This window comes from Gasterosteus aculeatus, chromosome 11, assembly GCF_964276395.1.
Source record: "Gasterosteus aculeatus chromosome 11, fGasAcu3.hap1.1, whole genome shotgun sequence".
NCBI lineage: Eukaryota > Metazoa > Chordata > Actinopteri > Perciformes > Gasterosteidae > Gasterosteus > Gasterosteus aculeatus.
Window position 1 is genome coordinate 13,314,992 of NC_135699.1, and position 23,459 is coordinate 13,338,450.

The 23,459-nt window shown below is 47.1% G+C and overlaps 1 protein-coding gene across 3 annotated transcripts; it reads right to left on the reverse strand.

Moving 5' to 3' along the window:
- Positions 1-3,039: 3,039 nt before the first annotated feature.
- LOC120827503 (Na(+)/H(+) exchange regulatory cofactor NHE-RF2) lies at positions 3,040-23,327 on the reverse strand. Of its 3 annotated transcripts, none has more exons than XM_040190440.2 (7): positions 23,026-23,292; positions 22,585-22,814; positions 21,464-21,766; positions 9,857-10,066; positions 5,563-5,716; positions 4,996-5,114; positions 3,040-4,903 (listed from the first exon to the last, which is right to left on the reverse strand). In XM_040190440.2, the coding sequence occupies exons 2-7, from the start codon at positions 22,789-22,791 to the stop codon at positions 4,739-4,741; spliced, it is 1,158 nt and encodes a 385-aa protein (XP_040046374.2). In that variant the 5' UTR covers positions 22,792-22,814; positions 23,026-23,292; the 3' UTR covers positions 3,040-4,738. The 3 variants fall into 3 exon arrangements, with proteins under 3 accessions (XP_040046374.2, XP_077940018.1, XP_040046372.2); XM_078083892.1 differs by having other exon boundaries at positions 21,464-21,863; positions 23,026-23,200; XM_040190438.2 differs by having other exon boundaries at positions 22,585-23,327.
- Between the last annotated feature and the right edge of the window lie 132 nt (positions 23,328-23,459).

The window sequence follows — 23,459 nt, forward strand, 5'->3', positions numbered from 1 at the left end:
CAGCCAGTTATATATATCATATTTTTCCGTGCGAGGAAGTGTTAGTCGTTTACTGTACACGTAAGACGTATTTTTTCTGTCTTTGTTTGTGTGTGTTCGTGGTGCTCATTGGGAGAGGAAGCATATCTGGGGCCATATGGCGTTTCTGTTCCTGCTCAACTGACATAATCCGGATTGACACCCGGCCCGGTGACTTCCTCCGTCTCGTTAATCACTCTTGTGTTAACAGGCGCACAAACTCCAATTCCTTTGCCCTTTACAGCTCCGCACCACATTCCGCTCTCCCTCGTTAGCTCCTCGGCTCCAGCATCAGCCTGCAATGCTCCTTCCCAGCTGGCCCGGCCCACTAAGCATTGACCTCTGACCCTCCTCTTCCCTCCCATAAACACATCCATGCCATGCTTTCTCCACCTGTTGCTCACCTGCTGTTTGAGGGGTGAAACCAGACGGGAGAGGAGAGAATATGTCTGTTAGTATGGCACCGAGATAACAGAAGAAGTCCCTTTTTTATTTAGAAACACACAACATGCTCCCATGAGCGAGCCGAGTTCGGGCCATGAAGGAAAAACTCCCTCTTAACAGGAAAGAAACCTCGAACAGAACAAGAGTGGGCGACTATTTGCTTTGACTGGTTGGGTCCAAAAAAATAAAAAAGGAGCTTTGTTCTAAGTTTAGGTGTGTACTTTGGCTCGCCGGCCCTTGTGTTGTAAAACTGTGAAAATAGAAAAAAAGAGGTGGGGAAAAGAAGTGAAACAACCCACAACTGTTGGAGGACAGGTGATAGTTCTAGTTTGTTATCTCCACGAGATAAACCGGCCAAGTAGGATCAACGCCGGGCCGTGATTGGCTGATTTGAGCTTAACCTCTGCACATCGGGAGATAAAACGAGAGATTGAAGGTAGGGGAAAGTTGCACACAAAGAAAAACTTTTGGTGGTTAGATAATGACGATTGCTGTATGATTAAAACGCTACTCTGCAAACAATCTTGCATCTTACATTTGGCATAGTGATTTATATCATGGGATCAAAGCTTACTAAATTGAACTGAATGAAGAGGACAAGAGACGGATGGAAACGTGGAGTCATAAAGTGAAAGTTAGTAGTCAGCTTTGTCTATTGGAGCGTCCTTTCATGATACTGAAAAAACAGGGACACGTCGTTGCAGGAGGATGAAGGTGGTCTGTGTAGTGGTAATGTTTCCGCCGGTCTGTCAGGGTCAACAGTAGCCAAAACACACATTCGGTGTGGGATGAGCCACGGTCCGTAAATCACAGCCCACGCACACATAAATCTGCAGACTCCTCAGTGTAAATAAAGCCAGTGTTCTCCACCACCTAAAGGAGCCCTCCACCGAAGCAACCGGTCGTGGGAAAAGAAACACATCAGTCACAGGGGAGGGAGATGAAGGCGGACCCGAGAATAATCAAACTCCCCTCAACAGAGAGATACATTTTTTTTTTTTTCCAGTTTGTTCCAAAAACAGATATTTGTGAAAAGAAACAACTAGATGCAACGTTTGTTTGTGCAAAACCCGGTGGCCCTCCTCAACGTGGAGGCGACGGACAATTAATGGTTGTGTTTTAGCAAGTTAAGCCAAGGTGTGCACAACTGGGTGTGCCTTTGTGTGCGTTTCCGCTGCCGCCCCCACCCATGTGAAGTGTGCTGCTGGGAGAGGGAATGTGCCCGTACTCGTGCTCTCTGATGCGTCGGCTTCCCTTCCACTTTCAGCCCATGCGCGCTCCCGTCCCAGCTCCGCCTTTGCAGTCGCCCGTCTCTTCTTGACTCGGCTTTAATTTGCTTGATTTGTTTGTTGGTGTTGTTGTTGTTATGGTGAGCACCAACGATTCCCCTCTCTTTTCTAGTTTCTGCCCTCTCCCTCTCTGTGCGTGTTGGTGTTTCTTGTCCTTATTTGGCTTCTCCCTGAGTGAGGGGGAGTGTGAGTATGAATGTGACCGTGTGTGTGTGTGTGTGTGTGTGTGTTTCCTCCTGACTGTGAGTCACTGCTTGCCTGACTCACGAGCGCTAACAAAAACACACCGTTGCCATGGCGACCCCCTCCCCTTCCTCTCTCATCTCTCTCTCTGTCTCCCCCTCCCTGCGAGTCTCTGGTTTCTCCTTTCTTGCGGGCACCGCTGCAACCCAGGCAGCCCTGGCACGGGCACACGGGGGGCCGGGTGGGGTGGGGGGGGGGGCGCACTCTAACTCGGGTGGGATGAGAGCAGAAAGAACACAAACGCAAGTAAAGGTAAAACCTGGTGAAAACATTCTGTGCATACAGAAAACTTTAAGGAGGACAGAAAGCAAGCAAACAGTCGTCTATAACCAACGGCTGTATTGGCTGGGAAGGGCCAAACCGAAAGTTGCCACCCCGGGGGTCTCTTCTCTGCTTCCGCTCTCTCCTGAGTCGGCCCTGAACCGCGCCGGTCCTCTGACGTCACTGCTTGACCTCGCCGTAACCGCCAGCGAGGCTTGATATGTGGCCCGCGTGTGGCGCTGCGTCTCGGCAGAGGTCAGGTAGGGCCCTGGACGACCCATCGACCTCACGCTGTTTGGCTTACTTCCTGGAATGTCGAATGCTGGTTGTGCGCCAGCTAGTGGACGGAAAGCACACACGTACACACGCATATACACTGTGTAGGGCAATGAAAGAGGCATCTTCATTTGACTGTGGATTACACCAAATATATATATACAAAAAACAAAGCTACGATTGATTGATATGTATGCCTAAGTTATAGTTTCAGGCCCCTTCAGATGATGCAACTTGTTTCATCTCGGGGTCCTTTCTGATCGTCGCTGGCTGGTGGTGAATTGTCTGAGAACAGGGTAAAACTGAGATAAGTACGCCGGCATAATTGGAGGGGGCGATGGTTGAGAAAGAGAGAAAAGGAGGAAACGGGAGCAAATTGGAGATATTGTAATATCCCAATAAAATAGCCCAATAAACCACTGAGAAGGAGGAATGTGAGAGAATGACATAGTTTCAGCTACAGGATTACGCACTATGGGAGCTTTGAGAGATGACAACAGCAATTTAATATATTCAAAATCGCCAGTCACACTTTATTGATAAAAATGCAACCTGCCATATATACTGTATATGCATCAGTCATGGTAACACAAGAGTATTTTTCATTTTGACTGTCAGAACAAACTCACTGACGGATGCACAGAGATGAATACCCAACACGAGGGCTGATTCATGGGCACAAAACAAAGACACGACGTCCAATTATGGGAGTCTCCAACTTGCGGTCCCTCTCGTAGTGATGCATTTTTATCAACAGAGCAGGGATCAAGGCATCCATGCCTTCTCCACACCCACACGGGACTCCAAATGTGTGCACGACAGCTGTCCCTGTGTGTGAAGTAATCCTCAGTAGGCTCGCTGGCTCCCACAGTCTCTTTCAGCAGATCCTCCGGAGCATCTCTGACGTCACTGCCGGAGCCTCCGCTACACTCCCTCCGGCCCACGAACCTGCACGTCGATCCCGTCCCTGATCCTCCGGCATTCCATCCAGCTACTTCCGCCCCCCCCCCAGGCCCCACGGCCCCACATTTAATTAAAGGTGGATTCTAAGTTAGATGAAAAGAATTTTACACCATTCTAGTACTGTCCGTGTGGTGTCGCATGGAGCTATGTAGCTGGTGGTTAGCTTAGCTTAGCATAAAGACTAGTCACAAGGGACAACAGCCGGCCCGGCACCGCTAAAGCTCACTCACTAACGTGCCGCATCTTGTTTGTTTAATCCGTACAGAAAACAAAGCGTAAAAATGACATTGGAATTTTGGGCCCACCGGTTTGTTGACCCCCGACCTGTTTGCCAGGCAACCGGTAAAAAGTTACTGCGCCTAAACTAAGAAGTTCCGAACAGGATAAAACTGTGGTTTGTGTGAGACGTCCCGCGTTTGTGGTTCAAGTTTGCCCTCTGCTGGCCTCCTCCAATGACACACGCCTCACCGTGCTTTTGTCCTGAGAAATCCGATATTCGTCATTCACCTCGTCAATACATTCACTGCTAGTGGTGCGGCCCTTTGTCACGCACAGGCACACCGGAGCACTTTGGGAAAAGAGGTTAGAGGTGAAACACGATTAAGACGCAGTGCTAGACGACAAGCAACGTGAATGAGCTCTATGTGAAAGGAGGAGACGTCACACACAACCGCTGTCCTTCTCTGGGAGGATTATTACCCGACACCTGCGTGGGCTGGAGGTGGAGGGACTCAACTATTTCACAGTGATCTTCTGACAACTTTGGGAATTCCTCTGACCGATGAGCTAAAATATCACCATGAATATCCACAATCATTGTCGCATAGAACTCTAAATGCAGTCCGTGATGATGGGATACTGGTTTTTATATATAGTGTTGATACATTTTAAATATAAAAATAACTGTCCCCCTTATCTTTTAGAAACAAGGTACATTTGTACACAAGTACACATACACGGTGCTTTTCAAGACGCTCTTCCTTCCCAACAGTGGGATTTTACCTAATTATTCAGTTTATTCTGCAGTCAGACAGCTCTTTTTTCATGCTGTACTTTGAAGAGGGAATGAAAGCTGTTAAATGTTAAATCCATAGTGCAACTCTTTCCGTCCGTCACATTGAGTTCCAGGAAAAAAACGTCTTCTGTTGCATGGGGGATGTTTTGGTTCGTCCTCGTCCTCGCGCAGCGCTGCAGAGCGCTCACATCTCTGGTGTCCTTGGTCCGATGGGGGCGCGGCAGGAGCCTCAGAAATTGCTGAACAGCTCATATTTCTTCATCCAGTCCATTTGCGGCGCCTTCTTCTTTTCTTTGGCGTGCACCTTTAGCTTCTCCTCCGCCGCCGTGGCGCTCAAACTCAGGCCCATCTCAGCGAACGGGTCCGTCATCCGGCCGCCGTCATCGTCCGCCAGCTGCACAGAGACAAAGACAGAAAAGACTTGAAGGGTGCCGCGTGAGACACCAAAGACCAAACGCAGCAGCATCCGTGGACGCTCGCGCCCACCTGTGTGCTGTCGCCCCGGCTGCTGAGGTCGGAGTGGATGGACCTGATGGAGCGCGTGGTGGAGCTGCCGTTGATCCGGGGGTTGAGAGAGCCGTTGGACATGGACGGGCCGTCGTAGTCTGGGAAAGACAAACAAACGAGCAGATATGTTGTTGTTTTTCACGTATGTATGTACATTAATGACACATTATAAAGAATCCAAAATGCATGCTTCGTTCCAGGGGCGCAGCTTCCCAACATGTCCAGCTTATCGGTTGAGTCTTATTAGAGGGGAAATAAGGACGTTGTTGAATTAGTTTACCTCCACTTATTTGTTTAATGTCCATCTAGACAACTATCTCATGTCCTGTTACAACAAGCACCTTTTTAATTCCAGGCCCATCCAACTCTTCAAACAAAGCCAATTTGGGAATATTGAATCTTGCCTGTCCAATAAGTCAAAGATGACCTGATTTTTTCCAGCAAAATGCCGGCTTTGACTTTCTGATACGACCAAGAGCTTTTGCACAACTGCCTTACTAAAAGCTTAGGCTAGTGTGTGCAACATGGGCTTCAGAGCGGTCCTACCTCTGACGTGGCTGACCGCGGGGACAATCCCTCTCCTCTTGAACTCTTCGTCGGTTTCTGGATCCACCACCAACAGCCAGGTCGCATCTCCCCCTTTCTTTATGAAGGCCACCACCTCCGCATGCCGCATACCCTCGATGTTCACGCCGTTTACCTGGAGGACACAGAGACAAAAATGAAAGGGGCTTTCTGGTGAGAAGGAAGGGCATTTGTGATGGTTTTGTAGGTTTGTTGTTGCAGTAATAGGGTTCTCTATCAGCACACCAGTGGCAGACTGGGGCTGTCTGAGGGACTGCATACAGTCTTTTCCGCTTGAGGAGCACCCGATGGCCCTTAATCATGTTTTATCTCCCAGGGGCCTCCAGGAGGGCCCTTTTGAGGCAAATGAAGGGTGAATGTTATGTGTGTAAACCGATGTAAAAGATGTTACTTCCTCATCCATTTCTCGTTTTCAACGCCTATGACATATGACCATTTCCTCACTTTTTGGGATACATGTTTCTTTCAAAGAGGAGCAGTCAACCACTGCTTTATTATACTTTTGATTCAACTTGAAATTCATTTGATTAAACTCTATCACATGGATTGACTTTTACCCTTCTTAATTGTAATGTATTGCCCTACTTTGCCCCTTCAAAAATGCACAATAAATGTCCATTACCCAAAAGGTTCCCAGTTAATTGTGATTTCTGCTCCCTGAAACATAAACAACCAAATCATCAATCATCAGATTTTTTCTTACTCAAATCTCTCCAGGCCAGTGTGTTGTTTCCACATTATTTTGAATGCAACATCAGTCTTTTCTTCTCCATTGTTGACATTGTCAACAAACACTGTGCTACCGCATTTGTCCACTAGGGGGAGCCACGGCTCAACATACGGTCCATACACCCTTTAACATGACTCCTGAGAGCCTGCAGCTCTCCACAAAATGCAACGGTGGTTCAGCAAAGCCCTTGAGGACAGCTGTACATCTAGCAGCAAAGTTAGGATCTACCCAAATGAAAAAAATAAGTATTGTCCAAACTTTCTCAAGAGCATTTGAGGTAATATCAGGCCGAGAAACAGAGGGACACAGTGACTTTGTGTGCAGGCGACTGACCATTGAGGTGTCAATACCGCCGTTGAAAATCCCGATAGTCTGTCATTGCTTGCTCTCATCAAGGAGCCGCATGCGTCTGGATGCCTGCTCGGTCTTGACCGTGGCCTCTCTGAGGCAGGCAGCTTCGCCTCACGGCCAGTTTGTGTTGATACATAATCAATTATTGATGGCTCGCCTGGGCTCGTGGCCTTAGTGCGGGTTTCAGGTGTCCGAGTCCTCAGGGGGAATTTATTTCAATTTCACCGCTTGTGGCAAGACGGGTCATAGTAAAGAAGAGAAAAAAGGAACTTTTTTTGCTCTCACTTGTTGGTTAGGAAAGAGGAAATAGGTCTTTAGGCAAATTGGTTTGATGAGAGACTGGGAATAGAGAGAGAGAGTCCAAAGAAAGGGTGGGATCAACAGATGGAAAATAAAATATATCGAATCTTTTCTTCCCACGACTCATGCCATTGATGAGCCCCTGCGTGTCTCATCAATGGCACGAGTCGTGGGAAGAAACACAACAGTTTGATGCCGAGGGAACGAGCATCTTTGTATTCAGCAAAACAACAGGTGTGGTGTCACGTTTCACAGCCCTTCATTAACAGTCCGTCCCACACAGGACAATACACTCTGCCCACAGGGCTAATTGATACGCGCCGGAGGAACAGTACAGGCGCTTATTTCTCGTGGGACAATTCCTCTGGGAAGCTGTTAGTACCAGTGTGTGTCTGTGTGTGTGTGTGTGTGTGTGACATTCACCGGCACTTTTTTGATGCTGTGTGCGTTTTTGAAAGAGCATCCGGACGAACCTCGGATCAAACCACAACAATTTCAAATGCGTCTGCACATCTGTCTCTGTGACGCACGTATAACGTTCAGGTCTTTTTTTATTTATCTTCTTTTATCAGGATCCCCTTTAGCACTGACACAGTGGATATTATTCCTCACGCGATTAAACACGACACACACATAGCAAACATCAAGCCAAAGTATCATTGATAAATATCCTTCATCCTGCACCTGCACACAATCAATTCCAACTCGGTGCAGATTTCAATTCTTGCACCATAAACAATAGTTCAAACACAGAAAGAGTTCCAAATATAAGCTCAGTTCTCACAGAGGCCGAGCAGCCGACTATACGACAGGTGAGTAATGTGTTTCCAGGAATTGAAGCCTGTTGAAAAGTCCAGGACCAGGACACGTTAAACGTCCTGTTAAAGGTGATGGACGACTCAGCAAATGCACAGCCCGTTTACGCCTCCAAATTCATTCAGCAAATGATTTAAGGTTTTTTCTTTGCAGTAAAAAGATTATATTTCAGTCCGCGCAGTGAGATGTCCCGATGCCTCGGCTCTAAGGACACTATTTGATGATTGAAATGAAGGACAAAGGCTGTTGCAGAAGTCATTTTCCCCTTAATTACCATCGAGAATACAGCTACAACCTCACCAGACACACAGCTGTGCTTTGAGCCAAACGATAATGTCGAAATGCTCAAGAGCGAGATCAACGATGCCGACAGGCTGCTGCAAACCAGCTAAAAGGTTGGCCTAAAAACCCCGTGTGGTTTTGAGAAGTGATGTGTGTGAAAGCTCTGCGAGCCGATCTGTGTCCTATGACGAAACGTGTGTGGCGCACTTTCGTATGTTCATTTATATTTAGTGGCGTCAGCGCTTTCGCCAAACGCTGGCAGAGGGAGGAGCTCTCGTCTCGACCTGGGCCGCGGGGAGAGAAAGACAGAAGGGGACGGGGGGGACGGGGGGACAGAGACCCGCGTCACGGTTGTTCACCTCTGCAACGGGCTGCAGACAGATAACACAAACGGTCACTTGACGCATGGTCAGAGACGGATGCAGTTATCAGTGCGTGAACACACACACACACACACACACACACACACACACACACACACACACACACACACACACATATAATAGCAGCCAACTACATCACCATAGATTTTGAGTCCAACAAAACTTAAATGCCCGTGAAATACCAAAAGGCTAATTCAAGTTTCTATAAAACAACTGGCGTATTTGGCTTGTTTCAACTTGGCCTGCAAACAACCAAAACAAACATTCTCTATAATATCCATTTAGTTAGCAAATTGTTATCACGAACATATAAATCCTCACATTGGAACAGCTACGTTTAAGCGATATTCGTTTCTATATACTTAAAAAACCCAACAATAAAATTAGTTAATTTTTTCTAGACATCTAGTTATATTTCATCTAAGTTATATTCAAACCTTTGCTTTGGCAATGCATATTGCAAATAAAACTTTTAATTGGACTGAATTTGGCACAACTGTGATGCTAAATTGAAGTGTCCATGGAGATGACTGACTGTCACCAGTGAGCTGCTGCAGGATGTTCACACACTCATCCGCCATCCAAACAGTTTATTCATTTTAAAAAGGTGAGACGGAGTCGAAAAAAATGAACTCTGTCTGAGGTGAGACAGAGTTCATTTTTCTCCAGTGTGGTTTTGACCCTGATGTACAGCCAGTGGGGTCAAAGGTCATGGGAATGAAGGGTGAATGTTGTGTGTTTACGCTCAGATTTAAAAAAAACTTTAGGATTAAAAATGACCAAATGACTGCAAGAAATGTAATCGATAGGCAACATATCAAGAATTGCCCACGGATAACTGAATATTTTTAAAACCCTTTTGAAACACTACATCTTGTCTTGTCAGATTTACAATTCTCCAATGTTCCATTGCGATCTGCATCTATCTTATATACTTTTTGTGTTTAAATAAACACTATGGACAGAACAGACAGAAATAACAGACAGGTGAGGAGCTTCACCCAGTTAATCACTTCATTCTCCGACATGTTCCAGACTAAATAATAATCACCTCATTAGTGTGCGCGCATATTTCATGATCTCCACATTCCGCTACCCGGGTCTGCAAGTGCATGAAAGCGTTGACATAATACTTAATATTCCTCCGGTTTATCCCTTCTACTGTGGCGGATTCCCTTCAGCAGATAAAACCCCCTCAGAATGCTCCACAAGTCAGACTCAGAGAGGAGAGAACCTCCGTACCTCTTTATGCCACGTAAACATCTGGATTGGTATCGTATTTGGACCTGCGCCAAAAGTCGCCATCATTTGCTAAAGTCCTCATGAGATGAATATTGAGAAGAAGTGTCAACATTTCATACACAACAGCCACTCCACCCAGGCTACCTCCTACCTCCACCAGCCTGTCCTGAGGCCGGAGCCCGGCGTGGTCGGCGGGGGACCCGGGGTCCAGGGAGCGGATGTACTGCCCGGGCCTGGACCGGTCGCTGTGGAGGTTGAAGCCGTAGCCGGCGCCGGAGCGCGTCAGGTGGCACAGACGCGGGGCGAGCTCAGGCGGGTCGGCTTGGGGTGGTGGCTGCGATTCAGCCGGGACGGGAGCCTCCTGGAGGAGAATGGGGGAGAGAAACAAAAAAAAAGTGTGTGCTCGTGTTTTATACAGGAAGAGAGAGAAAAAGACACAAATTTCATGTTCACATGACGACTAAACACGTGAAGAAGAAGACAGCAGAAGAACTCCATGAAGGTATTGTGATCATTCTCAGCTAAAAGAGGCTCCCGACAATTGGCTCATTTATGTTTTCGTTGCGTGCTGCCATTCGGTAATGGAATGCCGCTTGTTCCGCAGTGAAATTGTCCATTTGCAGCAGATTACCGATTGCTGCTGCAACAGCACCAGGCGAAGACGTCGATGGAACCCGTGCTTCATTTCACCTCGAGCTCTCCAACGTAATCACACTGATTTACCACCTACACGCCCGCGGGGGGAGAGAGAGGGATGGCGGCTGGTATCACGGCGAGGACGGGTAGGGTCTGCATGCGGTGCACATATTGTGTGCATGGGAGGAATGTGCAACACTGTTACGTAACGCGAGGAGTCCACTGTTTTCACTATGTGACGCCAACATCACGGTCCAGCTTGTGCCGCCTAAAAATACATACAAAGTGTGTGGGCAGGGAGAGAGAGAGTTAGAACTTATTCATTTATCTGAACTCTATCTCACTGTATCTCTTTAACATTCCTGTGTGATTCCAGCTAGTTCATGTTAGGAATCATGGCTGACGCTCGATTACCGCGACACTGCCTGCAAATTCACTCTTCAACTGTTCAAAGAAAAGATCACAGATGACAACGTGTAATTTCATTTCAGGCAGTGAAATTCTTGAGGAATTCTTAGCGGGGATCTGGGCCGCTCGCCCCGAGAAGGAGGGAGAGCGAGAGAGAGAGAGAGAGAGAGAGACATTGACAGCATCTCTCACAAATCCCCCAAGATCCTCCTCTTCCTGGCTCGACATGAGGTGCCTGGGTTGGGCAGCTGGGTTAGAGCTTCCAAGTGCGAGAAATACATATTTAAAAAGCAAAACGAAGGAGGAAGAAAAATGGCAGAAGGAGGAAGAGGAGGACAGGAGCGAGCGAGGAGGAAGAGCAGCGTGGGAGGGATAGAAAACGAGATGCGGCGAGAGGGTTGAAAAAGAGAGTTCAAGAAACAGAAACCGCGGAGTTGAGAGCAGACAGATAAACAGGGGGAGTTACAGGGGTGGGTGAGGGGGGGGGGAGGGGTGAGTGACAGGGGTTTCCAGTCCGCGGCCACGGGGACCAATGGAGCTCCTCTAATGTAAACAGTGTCAGTAACGCAGCTGGGAGTCATTATGTGGGGGGGGGGGGGGGGATGTCCGCACCTCGCTGATCACCCTCTGCTGCCCGGCGCGCCCGTCTCACACAGCGCCGGCCTTTGACCTTTGAGTGCGTTTCGGAGGTCTTTTATACGTAAAGGACAGAGACTCCCGGTGGGAAAGATGTCAGGAGCCTCAGGGCGCCGAAGAGGCGGAGAGGGCCGCGAGCTTCCCGCAGGGCGCCGCCGGAGGCCAATTGAATGAAAACGGATCACCGTGTTTGTTTGAACAGAGACTGTTGAAATTGACTTTTTTTTTTTATTTGAATGAAAATCAGTTTGATAGGAGAGGGAGAAAATGAGACTTTGGTCGTTTTTCAGCATGTTTTGTCCCCCGATGTGACGACCCGCTGTGGGAACTATTGCAGAATCCATGTTTTTTTTTCCGGGCTCGTGAATGTCATCATGGAAAATGTGGCCGTAAATCTGCGTGCTTTTTCCAAAATCTACAACAACATGGAATGTTTCACACCCACAGCAGAACATTATGAGGTTTGATGCCCCAACATAACACACACACACATGCAGTGACCGCTGGGACTGTGGCCCACTGAGAGGATGTGCTGTCGATGGATCCCACTACTTTCCCGTCACAATCTGCCTTTGTTTCCGTCAGTCTCACCATATGCATGCGGGGAAAGTGCGCCATACACTCAACGCTTGTGTTTAATAATGCTTGTGTTACATTGTCACACGGGATTGTGAGCTTTTTCAGAGGGAACGTGAGTTTAATGTCTAAGTTTAAACATGAGCTATATTCCCACTCATGATTCACTGTTGACTAACTGCCGCCCCCCTCGTCGCTGTGCCCATCAAGCGTTGAGTGTTTGCTTCATTATTTCTCCACTAAGTCATTTCATCCACATTAATGATTATTTATCAAAACTCTTCAGCACCAGAGGGCCACTTGTGTGTCTGTCGGTGTATCTTGCTCTGCATCCGACTGCTGGCAGCGGCATTGGGGCGGCTGATGAAACTAAATCGCGCCCCGTTGAATAATTGAGCGGCGCCCGACTGCGATGGTTGGTGACCACTCTTAACCCTTTCACAGCCCTCGCTTTTGTCCCACAACACAATGAAGTGCGTACGGCGTGCACGTGTGCATGTGTGCGCGGGTTTGTGTGTGCATGTGTGACATTATACGTGTCTTTGAGTTGCTACAAAGAAACTTAAATCCAGTGTCTGGGTGCATGCAAGCGTGTGAAGCTTTGTTTGTCAACAATGCTCTCACTTGGAAGCTTCCCAAAAGCGGATTAACGTTAATGAAATATGGCCATTCTGATAAAGGTTGAGTTTTTCCTGCTGAGTTTGGTTTGCTCAAGACCGGTGTGACGTCAGTAATTATCCTAGCAACTATTTTCAACGTGACGTGTGGAAACTCACTGCGGACGTTCAACTACACTCCAATAATGCGAGCGTCACCTATTGAGTTCATTTACTAAAGCCAAAGAAAACATTCCAACACGCACTGACAGTGTATGTGAACTGATCAATCAACAGACAGCACGTTAAACGAACAACAAAGCATCAGGTCAAACCACTGAGAGTGAAATTCTGCAGTTAAACTAAACAAAAAAATACATTTTTATTCCATTTTTGAAGCCTTTCCATCGCTCCACCAGAGTTTTTTCATGACCTACAAACTTTGCCATGTTTTTTAATGTTATTTTCCCGGCCTGGAGCCTACTGTCTTTTTTCCAGTTGGAACGCCGATGTAGAAATGACAACAAGCCTAACTGTTAAAACAGCTGAAAAGAAATGGAACTTTCTGGCAAAACATTCCAATCAAAGTGTTTGTTTCACTTTTGACAATTGAACACGGGTCCCAGAATGTTTAATTCCGTGGCGAGTATCACAACAATCCAGGAGTTTTGAGTCCATTGTGGGAGGAGAGGCCTGACTTTGATTGTCAGTTACTGTAAAGGCATAGCAACGGTAACTAAGGGTGGTGTTTAAAACTGGTCGCTGAACGAAAGCGTTGCTGTTGTAGCGCCATGCCAGCACCAATAACAGCAGCACGTGGGACCTTGGCTGACGTCCTGCTTGACGTCTTGTTGTCATGGAGACAGCAGTGGAACCAGCAAAGTCAGTTCCCTCTTCGCTGTATTTACAGCGAAGAGGGAACTTAATTTAGGTAAGGAAATACATGCATACATATGTTTGTTATTAAAGGGAGGTTTAAATTGTCAGAAGAGTTCGTACATCGCTCGGTGTCTTTGTGACGGCACGATACAGACTTCGTGAAAGCGAAGCCCACATGAGGCTTTAAAAAAAATTAAGAAAAATGCTGTCACTCAGATGGCCGTGACAGCCCTACCCTCAAATTGTTATTGTGGGTATCCGTGTGTGTGTGTGTGTGTGTGTGTGTGCGTCTGCAGCTGCTTTGAGTGTTGCTCAATCCAAGAGGAAAAGAGCAGAGCTGGCCAGTTCTCAGTGGGCGAGAGAGAGCGAGAGAGAGAGCAACACCAGAGAAAGGAAATGACAGGCAGCTGGACAAGACCAGAGAGGGATTTGGAACTTGTAAAAATGAAATGAAGGAGAAGGGGAGAGCAGGGAGGAAGGAGAGAGAGACAGATGGGGGCAAACGGAGAGCGAGATGCGGCCCGTGGAGCAACAGCAACAAAAAGGTTCGCAGCAGATAGGACACGGGTACCGGCCACAGATCTCCATCACCAGCGGTCCGGCCCACTGGGCATGTGGAGTATTGCGTAACTCAAACTATAACCTCTGCTGTTCAGCACAAGTTTAATCATTTGGAACAAAAAGATCACCCGTTTGGCTCAGTTTGTTGTAGAGAATTGATGACAGGTTTGATAAAACCTTTCAGGGCTGTTTGATATGAAGCTGGAACGCTGGTTAGCTTATCTTTGCGTAATGATTGAAAAGGGAAAACAGCTGGCCTGGCTGCGTCCAAAGGAAAGAACATCTGGCTCACAGCACATCCACCGCTCACTATATCAGCATGTTGTCTGGTTGTTTGCCTTGATGATCCACTGAGTAAGATGAACCTGCTGACACGCACGTCTCTTCTTTCTTCTGATGACATTCAAACTGATCCGTCTGCAATATGCTTTTGATTATAGTTGCAACATAGTGGATTGAAGAAGGATTTGTTTTCAAGAACAGCACTAGTCCTTAACTTAAAAAGTGAGAAATCAATCATCAAAGTCAAATAATGAGAAATTAGCACAGAGCAACAGCTTTGATGCCCATCTATTATTACTTGTTTCACTCCATCCCTCCTTTATGTCACGTTGACTATCACGCTCCATGTCACGCAATGTCCTGCGTGCTTTCAGTCCAAGTCCTTCCCGCCCTTTGACTTTTATTCTGTGTATTATTCTCCCCCATTACCTTTAAGTGCTGCGTATATTTTATGCAGTCAAGTGGCTGCAGAATACATCATCTCTGCCTTTTTGCATTTAAATGTCAATCTAAAATGTGTGGGCTGCTGGCGAGGCTGATATATTCTGCAGTTATGTGCTGTCATGTGTGTGTGTGAGTGTGTGTGTGTGAGTAGCAGATGAAGGAGTGAGATTGTCAGGGTGAATGTTTCTATTTCATCCTCTTATCATGTTTATTTCAGGCTATCGTTAGATAACTTTTTCCATCTCTGTTTTCACGGCTGACAGGACAGCAGTTACTATTAGCAATGCAGCGTGTGTGTGTGTGTGTGTGTGTGTGTGTCCACACCCCTGTTATCAGTATGTTGCAGACGTCCCTCGTCACTCGTTTGGAAACTTTGGGAAACTGTAACACACGTAAGAGAACACAACATAAATGTGTTGATTAACCGTGAAACTAACAAGTAGATTGATTGATAATAAAACAATCAGTAGTTTTAGCTCTTTATGTGCTATAGTTTGTAGACCTCAGGATACTGCAGCAGAGAAGAGGCATTGACCTTATGGATACGTTATGATGTCATCTGTGAGGCCTCCCCCACACAGAGGCCTCACAGATGACACCCGGAGTAAGATTTAAGTAGCTGTGTGTGCGTTAAGTTTGCAAGAGACAGCAGATGGATTTCCATTTATCTCTCGCCTGCATTCCAAAGCATAATTAATCGATTACAGGGGACTCATGTCACGCTTTAATGCACGCTAGCTTCACCTCTCACACATAAACTAAAGCTGTCCTTCCCCCCCGAGCACCTATAAAACTACCAGCTCATCCACACAAAGTCTCTCTGCCATCACATCCACTTGACTCCCACAAAGAGACAGAGTGTGTGTGTGTGTGTGTGTGTGTGTGCGTGGATCGACGTGTGGGTGCGCGTGCCGGCCTCACAGCTGTGACCACGTGAAGACACCGAACGCGAAGGTGTGGCGAGCAGCGAGTGACACGCGCGGTTAAACCTCTCAAACAGTTGTGACACCTGCTAAAGGACACGTGCGCTCAAACACGAACACGCACAGCGGCACACACACAAGCTGCGCACGGGAACCGCTAACGAAGCATCGCGTTGAGGGTTTCTCTACACAGCGCTGGTTGCTCATTTCCTCGCTCCCCTATTAGTCGGCAGTGTGGTTGTGTGGGCCGCACGCCGATGGATCCTCGGTCCTTCTCTCCGCTGCAAGACTTCGACAGATGGAGTCAAGAACAGCAGCTGTGCTTCTAAACCTGACATTGTTTCTGCTGATAGAAGGTTCTCCATACACGTGTTGATGATTTCAAACAGGGGGAATCAGAGGTCAGTCCCAAAGGATTCAAAGATGGAAGACAGGCCTGTTTTCACATGTTGGGATCTAGTAGCTAAATAAAAGTAGCTCGATTTATGAATAATGCTGAAGATTTGGGTCAAGTTTCTCAATTGCTGCACATCATTTGGAGATAGGAGCAGATGTGTCGGCTTCATAATCAGTAGAAATCATAGTTTATAACTATCACACTTCATCTGTGTGAAGAAGGAGTGGAAATTTGTATAAATTAAATTTTTATAGAACTTTAGCTGTTGTGTATTACTCTATTTCTGATGAACACTGCAGCTTAATCCATGACGCAGTGACAAAGACATTTCCTGTTGGAGTCAAACGATATTCTTGAGTCTGCAGAGAGAGTCAGGTCAATGTCTTCTGGGTTAACAAGGGCAACTTTCAAATATATTATCAGTGCGTGGGGAGATGATATGTGGACACACACAGCTGTGTTCAATCACACACCCACATTTAACACAATACCCTCGGTTGTTCATGTCCGTCCCACGTTACCCACCTTACTTATTCTGTCCCGCACACATCTGCTTTCCCCACTGGTGACCCTTCCACTTCCTTCGTACTAGGTTTTTTACCCCAGGAATTTGGTTTACTCTTTCTCAAACACACGCACACGTATGCAAACACTAAATCTGGACCCCTGCATCTCGACGTAACACAGTCGGTATTCAAACGAGGGGGGCGGAGGGGGGCTCCAACACCAGCTCCAGATGTTGTAAAAAGCATTACACACTTAGCTACTCATCACAATTGTGCAGTCACTTACAAATCGAATGCATGTAACCTCATATTTCATCTGACGTCGACAGCAAACAATTTGTCAGTGGCGTCGGAGGGTGAAGGTGGAACAAATGGAAGAACGTGGCGCTTGATCGACGGGCGACGACCTCACATTTATCTGGCCCATCCCAGTCGCCCGGTTGACAGGCAGAAATGGCGCTGGATGGATCACACGGGCCGAGGCGCTGACGGCCTCCGGGCGACTCCGGTGCCATGTGCTGTTACATTCGAGCCGACAGGACACATCTTTTCCTCATGTATCCCGGGCAGCGCGAGTGAGGGAAACGAGGGAGGGACGTCAGGCGGCCTGACATGGTCCGTCATCCCGTTGTTATAAAGTAACGGCAGACACGATTGTGCTTTGAGAGTCCGGCGCCACAAAGGTATCTAAACAAATGAGAACTAACATTTGTACAACATCTGCAAAGAGATGGATGAATAATTGAGAACAAATTGTGGGATTATTTACCGCTGATGTTTCTAACCTTGTCTTGCCCCTGAAGACATCCCTTCTGTTGACATCTCTCTATCTCACAGATCCACAAGCTTTACTATTTGTGTTTATTCAATTCTGACCCAATGACCTCCAGCCATGACCCTTCAAAGCGGTGCTCCGCGGTGAGGTTTTCCCACGCGGATCTCCTTCACTCCCGTGCACATGTTTGAGTGTCTACAAATTCTCTGCAGGAGGATTTTGTGCTTCTTGTATGTATTTCATCTCCACGTTTGACTTGTTTAGTCTCTGCTGGTGTTTAAATGGAGTTTGTTGAGGCCTCGCCACCTGCGACACACATGTGTAACTCCCACAGCTGACGAACTTACACACACGCACACAATGAGCAGGACATAATATAATGTGTATCTTCACACAAAGTGTAAGATTCTTCATGGTGAGAAGACACATGTGCAATCAGAGACCACCTCCACAAACTCTGACTGTTTTAACAGATGTGTGTGTGTCTGCGTGTGTGCGCTCTACAGGGAGCTGACTATCCCCAGCGGGCCTCTGTAAACCCTGCACATGATGCAGTGAGGTGTATTACAACTTAAAAGTGCTGTTCACCTGTTACGTTTCAAAGCTCTTGGAAATACACATTTTAAAAGGTCAAACTAATAACGGACAGTTTAAAGAGAAACAATGAAATCGCCCCTGAGATTTGTTCTCTTTGCCGCGGTTTCTCTTTCTCACACACTTAATATCCATCTTTCACTTTGCTTTCTTTCTAGCACACACATTCTTCTCACACACCGTGATGTACTTGACAACCAGAATACGCAGCAGAACCGAACAGAGCCTCAGCAAAAGACCACAGTATGTTTTTGTGTGTGGTAAAAAAAACGCTCCCTCAACCAGCAGAGAGGAAAAATTCCAACCAGGGACACAAAATTCCCCAATACAGCTACTTCCATAACTAAGCCAGGAGATGTCTGCTTCCATGGGGATGTGGAATAAACATCTGATATTGATAACATCTGCCTCTCTGCCCATTAATAGAGGAATAAAATGCTCATCAGAATAGCTTGGAGTGAAACGGGATGAAAAATTCTAACATCTCAGGACTTTTGATCAATAATGGAAATGCATGCTGTTTGCAAGTGTGAGTGCCTGCGAGTTGAAAAAAAAGGGTTCCTGTGGGAAAGTGACACCTGACCCATTACCTTGAGCTTCAATGACACACCTGTGTGTGAGTGTGTATTTTACCTCATCAGGTCGAGTCCAGGTTTGTTTTGAGGAGCCCACTTTGTTTTACAGGCTTTCACTTTCAACGTACCATTAATCCTTCACTGTGATACTCATAAGTCATGTCAAAGGCACACAGCTTCCTTTTTTTTCACAGAATTGTTTTCAAGGAAAAAGTGCACAGTCTCACATGCTGCTTTTCCAGCAATCAGCTTATATCAACTCCACGTATTGCACAAAGTGCACAGTGGGGACGCTGGCTAATGGATAATACGTCTGGTTGGACAGGAACGGCAGTCAGGGCAATATGCTTGATGTGACCTTAAACTCAGGGGTTTTATATTAAAAGTTAGTGATGTTCTCAGTGACAGCAGCATTTCCACTACAACAAAACAGCTTTGGGCTATTACAAGCCCCCAAGTGAACAGGCTTATATGCCGCTGTGTGATGCGCAGTAGCTCTTTGTCAACGGCGATGACCTGAACCCGACATGGCTCCACTGTATTTGTGCCGGAGAGCTTTGTGAAGAAATGAGCAAAATAGAGAGAATTGCTGTCTGGTCATGATTGATTTCTGACAATGAGTTAGAAATGGTGGACGAGAGGCAGTAAAATTGAAAAAAAAACATACAGGCGGGGTCCTATTACCCAGGGAACACACACACACACACACACACACACACACGAAACCCCGGAAAATCTATTCCCCAAATGTTTAAGTGATTACAGCAGAAAAGGCTTCATGTTTACTACCTATGTTTCTGCTGTGAGCTTGTTTATGTGGCTGTAAATGTGTGTGTGTGTGTGTGTAGTCTATGAAGTGTGTCCTTATGCCCCTTAGACTGAAATAATCCTATTGGTTTAACAGCGAGGAGGGACGGGGAAAAAGAAAACCAACTGTGGCAAATTCCCGTGTTTTGGTGACACACAATTTGAGTTCATTGCCGTATTATGGGAGCACAGCAGTACTAGCGAACCTCTTCAACAAGTCTCCCACTCTGTGACGCCGCCGGGGGGGGGGCACTTCCTGAATCTTCAAGGATGTTATTGGCTTCCCTCGGCCCATAAGCCGACTGCTCTCCATCTTTCTTTCCTGCCTTTTCACGAGGACGAAAATATGAGAAGAAACGCGCTGCTGTCAGCGAGTCTCGCTGAAACGTTTCACGGCAAACTGAGCTGACTGTTAGACAACCGTAAAAAAACATACATGTACAGTATATTCGTTTTAGCTCAGGTTAATCGTCTGGGTGATTAATGGTTGCTTCGCTGGTCAGTTTGTTTTCCCCTCTGCTGCCGTGGTGGTGATTACATTGCGCTGATTGCCAGCCGCATGCATGAATGACTGCTACACACCAGAGGCAATGTGCTGCATCAGCGCGCCGCGTCAAGACCGGGTCTTCTGATCTGTGGTGCAACACGGGACAGCAAACGGAGAGAAGCAGACGCTCGAGGTACCGATCGAGGGAGAGGGGCCAGTTTCAGAGCAACGGCTCAAACAAAAGATGGTTTATGGTCAGTCAAAATCTAAATATGTATTTGCTTCATTTGTCACTGAAGAAAGAGAAACAAGAGACTTATTAACATTTCCTGGACCTTCTCTGGGCCAATCCGACCCCACCAGGTGCTTTGATTTTATTCCACAGGTCGCAAAGCCTTAGCTGAACAAAGAAACACACACACACACACACATACACATTTTAGATTTAACTGATTGGCCCCGTCACCGCTCTAAATTGTGTCTGAGTGCCGCTCACATATGGGCAGGGTGAACCTAAGTGGAAACACATGTCTGTGTAAATGCAGAAAGCAGGAGTTGAGCCTCTAACACGGGCCACGTGAAGCCAAAGTCCATCAGATCTTTGTGTTCCAGGGGAGGCAGAGCGGACGGAAACATATCCTGTTTTCCATTTCTACATGGAATAACATAACAGCGAATTATTTAAAATGAAATGTATCCAATGACTATTGGGCATTACGCAACCAACTGTGACCACTGTGTGTAAATAAACACAGGAAGACGAGATGTGAGTGGCCTGCAAGACAACATTCCCTCTGGAATATCATCAGGCGTTCAGAAAGGGCCGTCATTCATACGTATCTTTTTACAATTTCCGTGGATTTCCGGTCCTGCAGTGTCACTGCGTGCCGGATTCCTGACCTCTGACTGGTCCCGACCTCTGACCTCTGGCACCCTCTTTGACCTTTAACGCAACATCTGTGTTGCTTTCAGTTAGCTGAAATGTTCTTCCCTCGGGACACGCGCGTTAATAAGCAGACATGGGCGGCTGCAGAACCAGATGGAAACGATGCCTGGCATCCTATAATCTAATCCTATCATCAAGAGAACAGGTCTGAGGTGAATGTCTGAGCTGAGGAGAATCTGCTGAAAGCAATGACTCAGTATCTGCAATCTGTTCGCTAGGTAGCACTTTATAAGCTCTTATGGCACTTATTTGTAGCACTTTCCGTGGTTCTTTGGTTTGATTTCACTTGTAATTCGCTTTGGATAAAAGCATCAGCTCAATCCAAAAAGCGTTCAGTATTCTTAACTCTTGACAAAGAGGTTGCTGAATGTCTGAGTGCTTTGTCTAGTTCTTTGGGCTCGTCCTCTTTACGATTTCCAGGGTCCTCTTTAATCTTAAACTGGATCTATTGATGTGTAGGAGTGATGATTGGTCAAAACACATCATTTCCATACCGGCTTGGGAAGTTGTGATCCACTGTCGAGACTTTAAATGTCTATCTGACAGACGGGTCTGAGTAGAGCTTCCATGGGGACGAGAACTGGCCTCCTCAAAGAGGTGCATCATAAGAACCTTGCTAGATTAATACTCATGGATCCACCTACGAAAATCTAAATGTTGAGTCAACAGCAGCATGACAGAGTACACAGTTCACTCGTGTCTCTGCTGCGTTGGTGGAGCACCAGCTTACCTTCTTCGCAGCCTTCGACGGAGACCTCCTGGTGGGCTTCTGCACCTGGCCGCTGGGCGTGACCGGCTGCTTGGACACCGAGCCGTTCTCTCGTTTCTTGCCGGGCGGTGACGGGTCCGATGGCGGGGGAGGTGAGGGAGAGGCCGGGGGAGAGGATGGGGAGGATGAAGGAGGGTGTCCGGCCATGAGGACGGCCATCTCCTCCGTGGCTGTGAGGCGGAGGCTGCGCAGACTGTCGTGCGTCTCCTGATCCACCACCAGCAACCTGGTCTCGTTGTCTACGGCTTTGATCCGCTGCACCACCTGAGGGACGGGACGGGACGGCCACATACCGGTCATTTTGTTTTGAAATGGAATGCAGGGAATGGTCAATGCTGCAGAGAACCGACAGCCACAGTCCCTGTGAAAGCATCTAGTCAGCTCTTTCCAAGTCAAAGAACATCTTTCCAAAGTCTTTAATATTCACACTTTTCTTCATCGTGTGGGTGTTAGAAATACAAGCATATAGACCAAAATATCAGATGTGATGGAGATTCACTTTCCAAGCAAAAAGCCCAACATTTGACGGTTTCAGCCTGGACATTTCATGGTTTCTTTATCACTTTAAGTGTAAAATATGCTCAGAATAGATCCGCTGGGCTCTATGACAATTCATGGCAAACATCATTATCTGACAAATCTAAAGCAGTTTATTATTTAATTATCTTTTGTTTTTGAATTAAAAAGCAACAATAACAAGCGGTTATTGGTGCTGGTGTTGTTATTTTTTTGTGAGCATGGGGAATTATTATCTGCTGTATCTGCCAAACGTTGAACAGCTGTCTCAGTCTCGTTTGTCAGCGCATAAATACTCACTGGAAATTGTTTATGTCTCAGTACCACTATTGCAACACTGCGTTTTTATTCAAAGCAACGCGTGCTTTCATGTGGGTAAAATTCAAGCATCCCCCCCCCCCCCCCCTCCCCTGCGCGCGGAGGGAGGAATGTGTGCTTGGCTGAAAACGTGCCAGTGCCAGGACGCACGCACCATTCCGTGTGGCCCGTTATTATTGACCTGACCCATCACTGCACAGACGTGCAGCTAGACTTAAAACCACAACAATGAATGCACACCCACTCACCTGGTGGTGTGTTTCTTTCTCCACGTTGACCCCATTCACTGCAACCACGCGGTCCCCGGCGCGCAGCCCCGCCGCTTCTGCAGGGGAGCCGCTCTCCACCTTTCGGATGTATTGTCCGCTCTTCCCTTTCTCGCCATGCAAGTGAAATCCATACCCGTCCTCAGCTTTTGTCATGACACAAAGCCGCGGCTTCCGCTCGCTGGCCATGTCTCTCTGGCGGGTTAAGCCTCCTGCAGTATTCGGTTTGTGTAACGAGGAAAATAGCAAAGATGAGCGTCTAGGAGAGCGCGGCTTAAACTTTCACGGAGCGAAAACAGATCTTTCCGATGCGCATGCTTCCCCCCATGATAAAGAAAGACGGAAACGAAATGCGAATAACTCCAAATGCACGTAAAAAGAATACACCGCACTGTTATAAATGCATGCAACCCCCCCTGCGACCTTTAAGAAAACAGCGCGACTGGTCCTCCGGATCGTGTGTCCGACTGAAGCGCACTGCTGGCGACTCCAAAAGTGATCCGTCGTAGCGCGCGCGCAGACTTCACAACTTCCAGAGGAGCATCCCCGATATTCACCGCAGACGTGTTTTGAGTTGAGAGGTTCTTTCTTCAAATGTATCCATAACAACTGCTCCGACAATATGCCTGCAGGTTCTAACGTAGAGAGCGCAGGGTTTGCGCCTTGTGCGCTGTAGCACCACCTCCCGCTGGCTCGGTTTTCTATTCGTTTCTCTAAAGGAAAGTGAAATGTTCAGGACAGAGGGTGCAAAGCTATACAATGCTGCCCCTAGGTGGCGGTCCTCGGACCGGGGTCAGGCATTTGATTACTTCCCATCATAAATTGAAATGGTTAGGTTCAAACAATACACTCTCTGA